The sequence below is a fragment of the Aquarana catesbeiana genome, linkage group LG01 (assembly GCF_042186555.1).
Source record: "Aquarana catesbeiana isolate 2022-GZ linkage group LG01, ASM4218655v1, whole genome shotgun sequence".
In the NCBI taxonomy this organism is placed as follows: Eukaryota; Metazoa; Chordata; class Amphibia; order Anura; family Ranidae; genus Aquarana; species Aquarana catesbeiana.
This window is the reverse complement of record NC_133324.1, coordinates 949,608,491-949,621,556: the sequence shown is the minus strand read 5'-3', so window position 1 is coordinate 949,621,556 and position 13,066 is coordinate 949,608,491. Positions and strand designations below refer to the sequence as shown.

The 13,066-nt window shown below is 44.0% G+C and overlaps 1 protein-coding gene across 1 annotated transcript in view; it reads left to right on the top strand.

Moving 5' to 3' along the window:
- LOC141121648 (von Willebrand factor A domain-containing protein 5A-like) overlaps positions 1 to 13,066 on the top strand; it is a 156,889-nt gene that overhangs the window by 104,733 nt on the left and 39,090 nt on the right. Inside the window, exon 16 of the mRNA XM_073611327.1 lies at positions 5,357 to 5,398. Coding sequence (XP_073467428.1) covers positions 5,357 to 5,398 — 42 coding nt within the window. The remainder of the gene's footprint in view (positions 1 to 5,356; positions 5,399 to 13,066) is intronic.

Below are 13,066 nucleotides of genomic sequence, written 5' to 3'. Positions count from 1 at the left end.
TGTGCCAATATTCTTCCATATTTCCCAGAAAGAATTTTCCAATTTTCCTGAAGTGCCTCCTCCAACTGTTGCAGGTTTTTGGAGATGAAGTTTTGCTTCTTTTTAATGGTTTGTTTGTATGTTTTCTGTAGGGTGCCATGGGCTATCCTTAGGTCAGTGTTGTCGGGGTCTCCATTTTTGTTGGTTGTACTGTCATAGCTGGTTCTTTGTATCTGTATCAACTCATGACCGTAATTTGCATGGCCCAGTATGTACGTGTTGCCATCCTGTCCTAGCATTGAGGTCTCCACAGATGAACACTTGTCCCAGGTATTGGAAGTGGATGACCTCACTTTGTAGGACCTCATAGGTGTCTGGTCTGAAATAGGGGGACTCTGCTGGGGAAATGTATGCTGCACACAGGTAGATGTCTGACTGAGAGGTAAGGATGGAGCTGCTTATTCTTAGCCAGGTGTGGCTCTCTCCTTTTTTTATTGCATTGATGTTCCCATGTAGCTCCTCCGTATCCCAGACTAGTATTCCTCCTGAACACCGACCCTGTTTGATGTTTTTATCTTTCTGTATGGGGACAGAGAATTGCCTATAGCCAGTAGCTACTGATGGTTCATCCTGTGCCCGGTAGGGTGACCACATTTCCAAACTGCCATTCAGGGACATTTTTGCCAAGGGGGGGTGTGTTGAATGTAGTCTTGAAGTTGACGGGGATTTCAGGGGCAAGTGATTTGTCAGGTGAATGGCTGGTTTTAGCACTTATAACATCCCAACACCATGCTTAATATGGTGTCAGGATGATAAAATTATATTATTTCTATTACTACATTACTACATTGTAATATATAATGAAATAGTTCAACTCAACATAATGCAGAATCATTGGGAACCCTGAGCTTGTCACTTGCCACCAGATGCAGCATGCCACCGTCGCCTGCTACCAGATGCAGTGTGTCACTTGCCACCGTCACCTACCCAGACATCCCAACCTGCAGAAACTCATTTCAGGGAGGTGGCAAACTCATTTCAGGGAGGTGGCACTTTGTGCCAGCAAACGACCCCCCCCCGCGCCAAAATATTTTTAAAATAGTTTTTTCTATATTTTTTTCGCAGTTCTTCTGGGGAAGGGGTTGGGGGTGGGTGGTATGTGGACGGTGTCAGTAGTTTTTTTTATTTTTAATAATTGATTGATTTTTTTACAATTTAATTTGTCTTTAATTTTTTTCTCACAATGCTTCTTAGGGGGAGGGGGTTGGGGGGGGTAAACATAGTTTACTCTGCTCAGCAATCACAGGACACAGGAGCGATCTCGCTCACTGTGTCCTATTACTAATTCCCCCCGCAGCTGGTGGGAGAGGAGGGTGCGGGGGGACGAGGGGGGCGGGGGGAGGGCGGAGGAAGGACATGGAGAGGGCCAGAGGAGAACGGGGGGGGGTGGAGAAGGACACGGAGGGGGCCGGGGGAGGAGCAGGCAGAGCAGCTGGGAATGATCGGTGTGCAGCAGGAGGGACAGCTATTATCACCGATCTCCCTGTATAGTTTTTTAGCTGACAGCCACAGGAGGGAGAGAAGGAGAAGCTGCTGTCAGCTAACAATTGAAGTCCCCCCTCAGTACAGACCCCCCTTCATTAAGTATAGACTCCCCTCCCTCAGTACAGACCCCCCCCTGCTTTAGTACAGATCCCCCTCCCTCAGTACAGACCCCCCTCCCTCAGTACAGACCCCCCTCCCCCAGTACAGACCCCCCCCTCAGTACAGACCCCCCTCCCTCAGTATAGACCCCGGTAAGTACAGACCCCCCTTACTCTCAGGCGGGGGCGGTCTCAGCTTCCCTCAACTCGGGCAGGCTCGGCTATGCTCGGCAGAGGGGCAGTCTCAGCTCCCCTCGGCTGGAGGCAGATGGAGCTGGAGGCAGAGCGAGCGCCCGCGCTATAGCGGGGTTTGCTCGCTCTGTCAATTTCATTCCGGGACACTGTATTGTCCCAGAATGAAGGTGCCCGGGACCCGGGACAGACCTGCTAATTGCAGGAATGTCCCGGGCAATCCGGGACACGTGGGTACCCTAGTGCCCGGGTCCATGTTTCCAGGAGAATTTGTACAGTATGTCCGTCTCACATAGTCTTTGCTTGAAATCTAGATCATTTACTTTGGATCTGCAGGCTGAAGCATTCAGACCCTGAATGTTACAGCTACTGATTACTAATGATGTCATTTTTTGTTTTGTATATTTATATACCTTGTAATGGGTACATTTTCTGGGACAAACCGGGTTATGGGTGGTTGTCATTGTCTTTTTTAGCTCACTCACATAAGTTTATTGCATAATGTGCTGAGGAGGGTTCTTATCTCCTCCTTTTCTCTGCTATGTAGTGATCTTACCATCCATCTTGGGGCGGGTGGTTTCCTCCATTTTTGCCATCTTCGTGGCCCTGTTTTTTGGCTGAGTGTCTCTCGCTCTCTCTCTCTCATTCTCTCTCTCCCCCTCTCCCTCTCTTTATTTCTCTCTCCCTCCCTCTCACTCCCCTCTCTCGCTCTCCCTCTCTCTCTCTGTCCCTCCCCCCCTCCCCCGCTCTCTCCCCCACTCCCCCTTTCTCTCTCCCCCCCTCTCCCTCTGTCTCCCTCTGTCTCCCTCTCTCTCGCTCCCCTCTCTCTCTCTCCCCCTCTCTTTATTTCTCTCTCCCCCTCTCCCTCTCTTTATCTCTCTCCCTCCCTCTCCCCCTCTCTCCCTGTCTCCCTCTCTCCCCCCTCTCTTTCTCTCTCTCTCGCTCTCTCTCTCGCTCTCTCTCTCTCTCCCCCTCTCCCCCCGCTCTCTCTCTCTCCCTCCCCCCCTCTCTCTCTCCCTCCCCCTCTCTCTCTCTCCCCCTCTTTATTTATCGCTCTCTCCCCCTCTCCCTTTATCTCTCTCCCTCTCTCTCTCTCCCTCCCTCTCTCTCCCCCCGCTCTCCCCCCCCGCTCTCCCCCCCCCGCTCTCTCCCCCGCTCTCCCCCCCCCGCTCTCTCCCCCGCTCTCTCCCCCTGCTCTCTCCCCCTTTCTCTCTCCCCCTCCCTCTCTCTCGCTCCTCTCTCTCTCTCTCTCTCTCTCCCCCTCTCCCTCTGTACCCCCCTCTCTCTCTCCCCTCTCTCCCCCCCCCTCTCTCTTCTCCCCCCCTCTCTCTTCTCCCTCCCTCTCTCTCTCCCTCCCCTCTCTCTCTCTCTCTCTCCCCCTCTCCCTTTCTCTCTCCCCCCACCCCCTCTCTCTCCTTCCTCTCCCTCTCTCCCCCTCTCTCTCTCCCTCTTCCCCTCTCTCTTGTTGTAGAATCTCATATTAGCCAATGTATTTCATAATATTCATATTGATTTGCATATGTTTTATTGATAATATTATTATTATATAGTAGTGGTTTTATCAATATTATTATTCAATAAGTAAAACAACAATTATTAATCTTTAATAATGTATACTGTGTTTTCCATAGATTTAGAAAGTCTTCATTTTTACAGTAATGCCCCGTACACACGGTCGGACTTTGTTCGGACATTCCGACAACAAAATCCTAGGATTTTTTCCGACGGATGTTGGCTCAAACTTGTCTTGCATACACACGGTCACACAAAGTTGTCGGAAAATCTGATCGTTTTAAACGCGGTGACGTAAAACACGTACGTCAGGACTATAAACGGGGCAGTGGCCAATAGCTTTCATCTCTTTATTTATTCTGAGCATGCATGGCACTTTGTCCGTCGGATTTGTGTACACACGATCGGAATTTCCGACAACGGATTTTGTTGTCGGAAAATTTTATCTCCTGCTCTCCAACTTTGTGTGTCGGAAAATCCGATGGAAAATGTCCGATGGAGCCCACACACGGTCGGAATTTCTGACAACACGCTCCAATCGGACATTTTCCATCGGAAAATCCGACCGTGTGTACGGGGCATAAGTGTTGAACTTTAAATGACCTCTGCTTTATGACAAGTACTTGTACACAGGTGTACTCGAAAATATATGAAGATAGTCTACTGGGTGAAAGTTCATTAGAATAGATTCAAGTTATATAGAATTGTCTCAAGTCTTTGAAATGCATATAAATCAGACAGATAAAGATAAGAAAACAGGTGGTTTAGAAATAATTAAAGTTATGTACAGTATGTCTGCTTGTGCCCTCATTAAAACTGTTAAAATACATTATATAGTGAAACATATAAAACATCTGGTGGGGTTATTGAAAGTTCATTTTCCCAAAAGTCATAAATCTGTAATTCTTGAACTTAGTTAAATCTTATCAAGATAAGGAGAGTTTGATAACACAGCTGGGTGCCAGACTGTCTCTACACAGGTGTTTTTAATTGGAAAATAAAACAGTTATAAATCACTTTAATGAACATATAGGAATTTTGGGAACAATTAAGTTTATCAGGTTGTAGTACAGGTGTCAGATTTATGGTTAGTTACATTGACATAGATCTTAGCGACCAATCATATGTAAGAGAGATGGTTAAGATAAGACTTGTAAAAGGGTATATAAATGCAAGCTCTACAATTGTTAGTTAGACAAGTCAGATAGGAGCTCATAAGGCTGAACTCTGTGTATGCTGCCCTATTGCAAGGGTCATAGAGGTCAGAACCAATGGGCAACTATCTGTCTGTAACTTGTCTCCTTGTACGAGTCAGAGAAGACTTCTTAACTTGTTCCAGAATGTGGTGGAATTGGCTGAAAAAAACGCCCAACTGCTACTAAATGTCCGTTTACCAGCTGCAGTGTACATGAGGCCTAACAGGAAGTGATGTTATTGTCAGGGTTTAAAGTTAAGAAACTTTGCACGAGATTAAAAAAAAATATTTGCTTGAGAAAACTAGTGAGATATGGTGCCAAGCCTACCGATAAATAGATTTTTGGTTTAAAGTGGTTGAAAACCCTCCTGCGTCACTTTTACCTAGAGGTAAGACTAGAATAAGGCTTACCTCTAGGTAGTGGAATTATCTTCTAAAAGTGCGCCGTTTAGGAGATATTTACCTTGTAGTGTGCCGATGACATCATTGGCGCATGCGCTGTGAAGAAACGGACCTCCGTGCCATTTCTTCACTTGTATGTGCCGTGACTGACGGATCACGCACTCATGTGCAGGAGTGAGATCATACGACTCCAGCCAGTCACAGAGCCGGAGTCCGCAGCCCCCGAAGGAAGAGGGCAGAAGATGGAATCTTTCACCAGCAGGGACAGCGTGTTCTTAGATTGCAGATAAGTGCCACATAATGGGCTAGTATGCAATACTAGCCCAATATGCTTTCACTTTGCAGGGAACTACAGAGGTAGTAAAACCCATCAGGGTTTACTTCCTCTTTAGGTGACTTTCCTTCCTGATGTTTATGTTTTTTTTATGTACAGGTTCAGCACCACAACTGAGGAGTAAGAAAAAGGAATCATCAGGTATGTGATTGTACACTGTAGGGGACTGGCCACAAGTTGAATTTTGAGAATTACTGCATAAGCAAATGACCAATGGCTGATTCTTATTTATAAAATGAATTTCTGCTTTCACTTACAGAAAAAAAAAACAGGGTTTGCGTAAAACCTAAGTTTAGCTTAAATTAAAAGTAAAAAAAAATCAGCAATAGGGACATAACTTACATTTAGTACATGTCCCTTGTGCCGATTGTTCATGTTTTATGAGAAGTCTTCCTCTGTCCAAGCCCCCCTATCCCTGTCCCCATAATCTTCTGGTGGTGGGGATTATGGTGGACAGAGCAAGAGTTTCCTTTTTTTAGGCTTTGAGCAAGAGTTTCCTTTTTTTTAGGCTTTCTTTCCTTTAATTTAACCACTTGACCACTGGGCACTTAAACCCCCTTAATAACCAGGCCAATTTTCAGCTTTTGGTGCTCTCACATTTTGAATGACAATTACTCAGTCATGCAACACTGTATCTATATGAAATTTTTGTTCTTCTTTTCACACTAATAGAGCTTTCTTTTGGTGGTATTTAATCACCGCTGGGTTCTTTATTTTTTGCGCTATAAAAGAAAAAAGACTGAAAAATCTGTAAAAAAATGCATTTTTCTTTGTTTCTGTTATAAAATTTTGCAAATTAGTAATTTTTCTTCATATATTTTGGCCAAAATTTATACCGCTACATATCTTTGGTAAAAATAACCCAAATCGGTGGATATTATTTGGTCTTTGTGAAAGTTATAGAGTCCAAAGCTATGGTGCCAATATCTGAAAATTGAACACACCTGAAGTACTGACGGCCTATCTAATTTCTTGAGACCCTAACATGCCAGAAAAGTACAAATACCCCCCAAATGACCCCTTTTTGGAAAGAAGACATTCCAAGGTATTTAGAAAGATGCATGGTGAGTTTTTTGAAGTTGTCATTTTTTTCCTACAATTCTTTGCAAAATCAAGTTTTTTTTTCACAAAATTGTCATAATAGCAGGTTATTTCTCACACACAGCATATGCATACCATAAATTACACCCCAAAACACATTCTGCTATTACTCCAGAGTAAGGCGATACCACATGTGTGAGACTTTTACACAGCGTTGCCACATACAGAGACCCAACATGCAGGGAGCACCTTCAGGCGTTCTGGAGCACCCAGGCCAATTCTGACATTTCTCTCCTACATGTAAAAATCATCATTTATTTGCTAGAAAATTACATAGAACCCCGAAACATTATATATGTTTTTTTAGAAAAGACCCAAGAGAATACAATGGCGGTCATTGCAACTTTTTATCTAGCACGTTATTTGCGCAACAATTTTTCAAACGTGTTTTTTTTGGAAAAAAAACAGTTTTGTGCTTTTTTAAAAAAACAAAACAGTAAAGTTAGCCCAATGTTTTTGCATAATGTGAAAGATGAAGTTACGCCTACTACATAGATACCCAACATGTCACCTTTCAAAATTGTGCACGCTTGTGGAATGGCGCCAAACTTCGCTACTTAAAAATTCCCATAGGTGACGCTTTAAAATTTTTTACTGATTACATGTTTTGAGTTACAGAGGAGGTCTAGGGCCAAAATTATTGCTCTCACTCTACCGATCGCAGCAATACCTCACGTGTGTGGTTTGAGCACCGTTTTCATATGTGGGCGGGACTTACGTATGCGTTCGCTTCTGCATGCGAGCACAAGGGGACAGGGGCGCTTTAAATTTTTTTTTTTTTTTTTTTTTCATTGTACTTTATTTATTTTAGTTTGACGCTTTTTTCCCCCAAAAAATTTTTTTGATCACTTTTATTCCTATTGCAAGGAATGTAAACATCCCTTGTAATAGGAATATGGCATGACAGGTCCTCCTTACAGTGAGATATGGGGTCAATAAGACCCCACATCTCACCTCTAGGCAGGGAAGCCTGAAATAAAAGAAAAAAAATCCTGGCTTCGATCATAGCGGTGAGTTGGTAGAAGCACTGGAGGGCGACGGGAGGGGGGACGTCCCCTCTCGCCTCCCGTAAGAACGATCAAGCAGTGGAACAGCCACTGTGATCATGAAAAAGCTGATATCTGAATGATGCCTGTTGCTGCACCCATCATTCAGATATCCACGCACAAAGTCAAGGAGGTCGTATGACGGCCGGCGGGCGGGAAGTGGTTAAAACGCATTTTTCCTTAACACAAAGTTGTCCATTTATACAATATTTCTAACACATAGCATGTACACACCAAAAATGACACCCCAAAATAGATTCTCCTAATCCTCCTGAGTACAGCAATACTACATGTGTGAGACTTCCACAGCCTGGCCACATACAGAGGCCGAGTACAGCTGAGTATGGCCGAGTACGGCTGAGCATGGCTGGGTATGGCAGGGTATGGCTGGGTATGGCTGAGTATGGCAGGGTATGGCAGAGTATGGCAGGGCATGGCTGAGTATGGCAGGGCATGGCTGAGTATGGCAGGGTATGGCTGAGTATGGCAGGGTATGGCTGAGTATGGCAGGGCATGGCTAAGTATGGCAGGGCATGGCTGGGTATTTCAGAGTATGGCTGGGTATGACAGGGTATGGCAGAGTATTGCGGGATATGGCAGGGCATGGCTGAGTATGACAGGGTATGGCTGAGTATGGCAGGGTATGGCTGAGTATGGCAGAGTATTGCAGAGTATGGCAGGGTATGGCAGGGTATGGCTGAGCATGGCTGGGTATGGCAGAGTATGGCTGGGTATCACCGAGTATTGCAGAGTATGGCTGGGTATGGCAGAGTATTGCGGGGTATTGCGGGGTATTGCAGAGTATTGCAGAGTATTGTGGGGTATTGCAGAGTATTGCAGAGTATTGTGGGGTATTGCAGAGAGTATTGCACAGGATTGTGGGGTATTGCAGAGTATTGCAGAGTATTGCAGAGTATTGCAGGGTATTGCAGAGTATTGCTGGGTATTGCAGAGTGTTGTGGGGTATTGCAGAGTATTTTGGGGTATTGCAGAGTATTGCACAGTTTTGTGGGGTATTGCAGAGTATTGCAGAGTATTGTGGGGTATTGCAGAGAGTATTGCACAGGATTGTGGGGTATTGCAGAGTATTGCAGAGTATTGCAGAGTATTGCACGGTATTGCGGGGTATTGCAGGGTATTGCAGAGTATTGCTGGGTATTGCAGAGTGTTGTGGAGTATTGCAGAGTATTTTGGGGTATTGCAGAGTATTGCACAGTTTTGTGGGGTATTGCAGAGTATTTTGGGGTATTGCAGTGTATTGCACAGTTTTGTGGGTATTGCAGAGTATTTTGGGGTATTGCAGAGTATTGCACAGTTTTGTGGGGTATTGCAGAGTATTGCAGAGTATTGTGGGGTATTGCAGAGTATTGTGGGGTATTGCATAGAGTATTGCACAGTATTGTGGGGTATTGCAGAGTATTGCAGGGTATTGTGGGGTATTGTGGGGTATTGTGGGGTATTGCAGAGTATTGCAGGGTATTGCAGAGTATTTTGGGGTATCGCAGTGTGTTGCACAGTATCGTGGGGTATTGCACAGTATTATGGTATATTGCACAGTATTGTGGGGTATTGCAGAGTACTGCACAGTATTGCAGGGTATTGCAGAGCATTGAGGGATGGCTGAGCATGGATGGATGGATGGCAGTTGTCAAAGAGCAGCGCTGTGGGCACTACAGATCCAGCCCACAGCGCTGCTGCCATCCGATCCCTACCCCCCTCCGCTCACAGTGTACCGATCGGTACACAGAGGGGAGGGAGGAACTGACGTCATAACATGATGCCGGTTTGCTTACATGTGATCGCTCTGTCATCTGACGGAGCGATCACATGGTAAATGGCCGCGATTAGCAGCCATTTACCGGGATCCTTGATGCGCCGGGTCCTCTGGAAGGATGTTCTCGGGATGTTCTCGGGTGCGCGCCCCAGGGGGCGCGCGAAAGCGGAATTCTGGGAGGACGTCACTGTACGCCCCCCCGGAGTTAAGAAACCGCCCTGTAGCCATCATTCGGCTATGGGCCGGTTGTTAAGTGATTAATCTGGTGATCTGACCAGTAAGTCTGTTTTTTTTTTCTTAAAAGAAGAAGCTCTATTGCAGATGTAGCACTTAGAGGAATGAGACAAACCATTTACCATTGGCAGGGGTACTTACAATAATCAGCTTTTATTTATGTAAAACCTTTATCCCCCAAAAAAAAACTGTTGCTGTAACTGCAGTAAAAAAACAAAATAAGTGTAGCGCTAGGAAGTATAAAATGTCCAATGTCCACAATAAAGAGGTGAACAAACGGTTTCCAATTATGATATATAGAAGGGAAACCATCAATGTGTGTGTGAATCCAAATGATATAAAGTCCTCAGAAGCTATGTGACTTCAAACCGAGGGTACATCAGCAGGTAAATGACATCTCAAGTGAAGACAGACACACCACCACCGACAATGAGAAGGCTTACCAGATTGAGTGGACCCTAGAGGGCATACGCCAAGTTGGGTCAAACAAGGCTTGGGTGGTCAGTGGCTGTAGATGACCCGGCAGGATGATGTATATGGAACGAACCATAGGTTGCTTTATCACTCGAAACAATGTCAGGAACCAGGTGTTAATGATGACAATGAAGAAGGAAGAAGGGAAGGCCACATAGTGTAAATCCGTATAAAAATGTAAAATTTTTTAAAAATTAATTAAAGAAATACACTCACATGTAAATCCATTTAAAAAACAGCGCTGTAAAGAGATGGCGGCAGTGGGGTCCTACCCGACGCGTTTTGTCTTCTTAGACATCGTCTGGGGGGGTTCCCCCCACTGCAGCCAGTAGAGTATATATAGGGGATACATCAATATCAATGAGGAACCACACCACGAGTGTAAAAATGATCACTTCCGGTATTCGGGCAAGATGGCCGCCCGGCGTGTGTTCCACGCCTCACATTGAACACCGGAAGTATAACTAGTATGTCAGAGTAATAAACAAAATGAATCTGGCATAATTAGAAATAAAAATAAAAACCTGTTGCCAAGTAAACCATAAGTGCTATCCATTATGTGATGTATAGGTATGGTGACAAATCAAAAGAATAATCTCTAAAGGTCAATGCATGTCTCGTTGCTGCGCGGCAGTGTGCGCGCGCATCCAAGTCTGAAAAATGATTCTGCGCATGCGCAACGAGCACAAGTGTTGTAGGAAGGAGGACGTAAACACATCGTCCATGAATCATTGGTGTGGGGCGGTCCTAAGCCGGAAAGACACCGTGTCATCCCCGCGTAGAACGCAATAGAAGGGAAGACGTAAACACATCATCCTTCAGGTGCTGGTGAAGGGGCGATCCTCAGCTAGAAAGACAACACGTCATCCCAGCAGTACAGCGCAATCCCTACAAACCAATGTGGTGTCATATATATGACCCGGAAATACGTGGGGTGGCCCCAAATCAACAAACTAAAAAGGGGCAACTAATATAAAGTATATGTCAACCTGTGTATAATGAAAAATATATATATATCAAAAAATTATATATATATTACCATGATACGTGTGTTTAAATCACGTGCCATTATTGCATCAAGTACCGTATATTGAAAATATTATGTGAAGAAATGAAATAATAATAAAAAATAGAAAAATAGAAAAAATAATAAATGTAATTAATGTGATGCACGATCACGTGCCCAATAGGCGAAAAGGGGACATATTACCCTGAGAGCGCATCGTGCATCACAACAAAAACCTGCAATGATGCAAGTAAGGACATTTACTTTTAGGTGAAGTGAAATGAAATAATAAAACAGAAGAAAAGTAAAATAATGTCTATACTCTTCTGAATGCATATACAAACACATCCTCGTGGAGTGGATTCCCATAATAATGTAGATGTGGATGTTTATGTAGTACATGTGTATAAAAACATATGCATACATATAAAGTAGCAAAATCAGTACATGTATGTAAACCATGCCGGGTCATCTACAGCCACTGACCACCCAAGCCTTGTTTGACCCAACTTGGCGTATGCCCTCTTGGGTCCACTCAATCTGGTAAGCCTTCTCATTGTCGGTGGTGGTGTGTCTGTCTTCACTTGAGATGTCATTTACCTGCTGATGTACCCTCGGTTTGAAGTCACATAGCTTCTGAGGACTTTATATCATTTGGATTCACACACACATTGATGGTTTCCCTTCTATATTTCATAATTGGAAACCATTTGTTCACCTCTTTATTGTGGACATTGGACATTTTATACTTCCTAACGCTACACTTATTTTGGTTTTCTTTTGTTTAGCACATACCTTGTTGGCTGTGTTAGCTGCTGTTTTTTCCTCAGGGCAGCGCAGAATTATATTGTATATTTTCCTTCTGTGTAACTGCAGTGTGAGCTAGATTTAGGCTTCAATTTTGTTGGTGCATCTATATCTGCTAGTACATCTAAAACTCCCCTCCCCCAGACTGACAATGCTGCTGCCCAAAGGTGCCCCCTGTGCTCCTTTATCCAGAGTGGAGGCATGTGTGTTGGAAATGTTTATACCTCACTTAAATGATTAACGATACAAAAATAAGTGATTAAACTTTTGTCTATATAAGAATAAAAACGAACGATAACAGGGCAAAAAGATAAACAATTACATTTATTTACACAGAGAAGAAAGTTAGAATAATTAGAATTTATCATATATCTCCAGTGATGCCACAAGTACAGTGTTGCTTTAGGCTGCAAAGATAATCTAGGCCGAACTCAGAAATGGTTACAATGGACATACACAGGCTATACAATATTATAAGACAACTTCTAGGATACAAAAGGTTAGGAAGAAACAGAAAGAGAGATACAAGTATACTTTACACGGACATCATGTCGCCTCGATGGTCTGGGGGTGGACAGAGAGCGAGAACCATTAGCTCTCTCCCTCTTTTATATGCATTCCCCACCAATCAACAGATGCAACATATTAATTGGTTCAGAGGTGCATCAAATTCTGATTGGCTACATTTGAAGTCTACTGCTCATTGGTTAACAGTTGCCTCCAATTCTGATTGGCCACATTTGAAGCTTTCCAAAAGTTCATGCTAAGATTTTAAAACTTCTGTTGCCTCTCAGTCTGAGTTAAGGAACAATCTCCTTTGATCCCACAGCCCAAACAGTTCCGACATTTGCACTTCAATGGCCCCCTGGTGAGTTGAAGCCTTAATGTCTGCAAATACTCTTTGATTCAATTAACACCTGGGAACCTTCCCTGGTTTCCATGAGTGTACAACAAAAACTGCATTTCTAACAAGGTGAGCTGGGCCCTATCATGATATTAAAAACATATACACACGTATATATATATATATATATATGCATAGATACTAGATACATATATATATATATATATATATATATATATATATAAGTTCATTCTTGAACTTATGTCCTCCTTCAATGATCTTGCACCCACCCACAACAGCCCAGAACCCCCGACCCTTCCCCACCACCACTGCGGCCTCCTCTTCCTTTCTTGAACACGCCGGAACTCCTCAAGGTAGGCTTAAGACAGCAAAGAAATCCTGGTGCCTTCGAGACTTCACATCTAAACCATGAGTGTATGAGTGTCTGTACTGCAATGTTTCATCGCCCTTCTGCCTTGGAAGTGCGGAACTCCAACATTGATGGCGGGATCCTGTCATATCT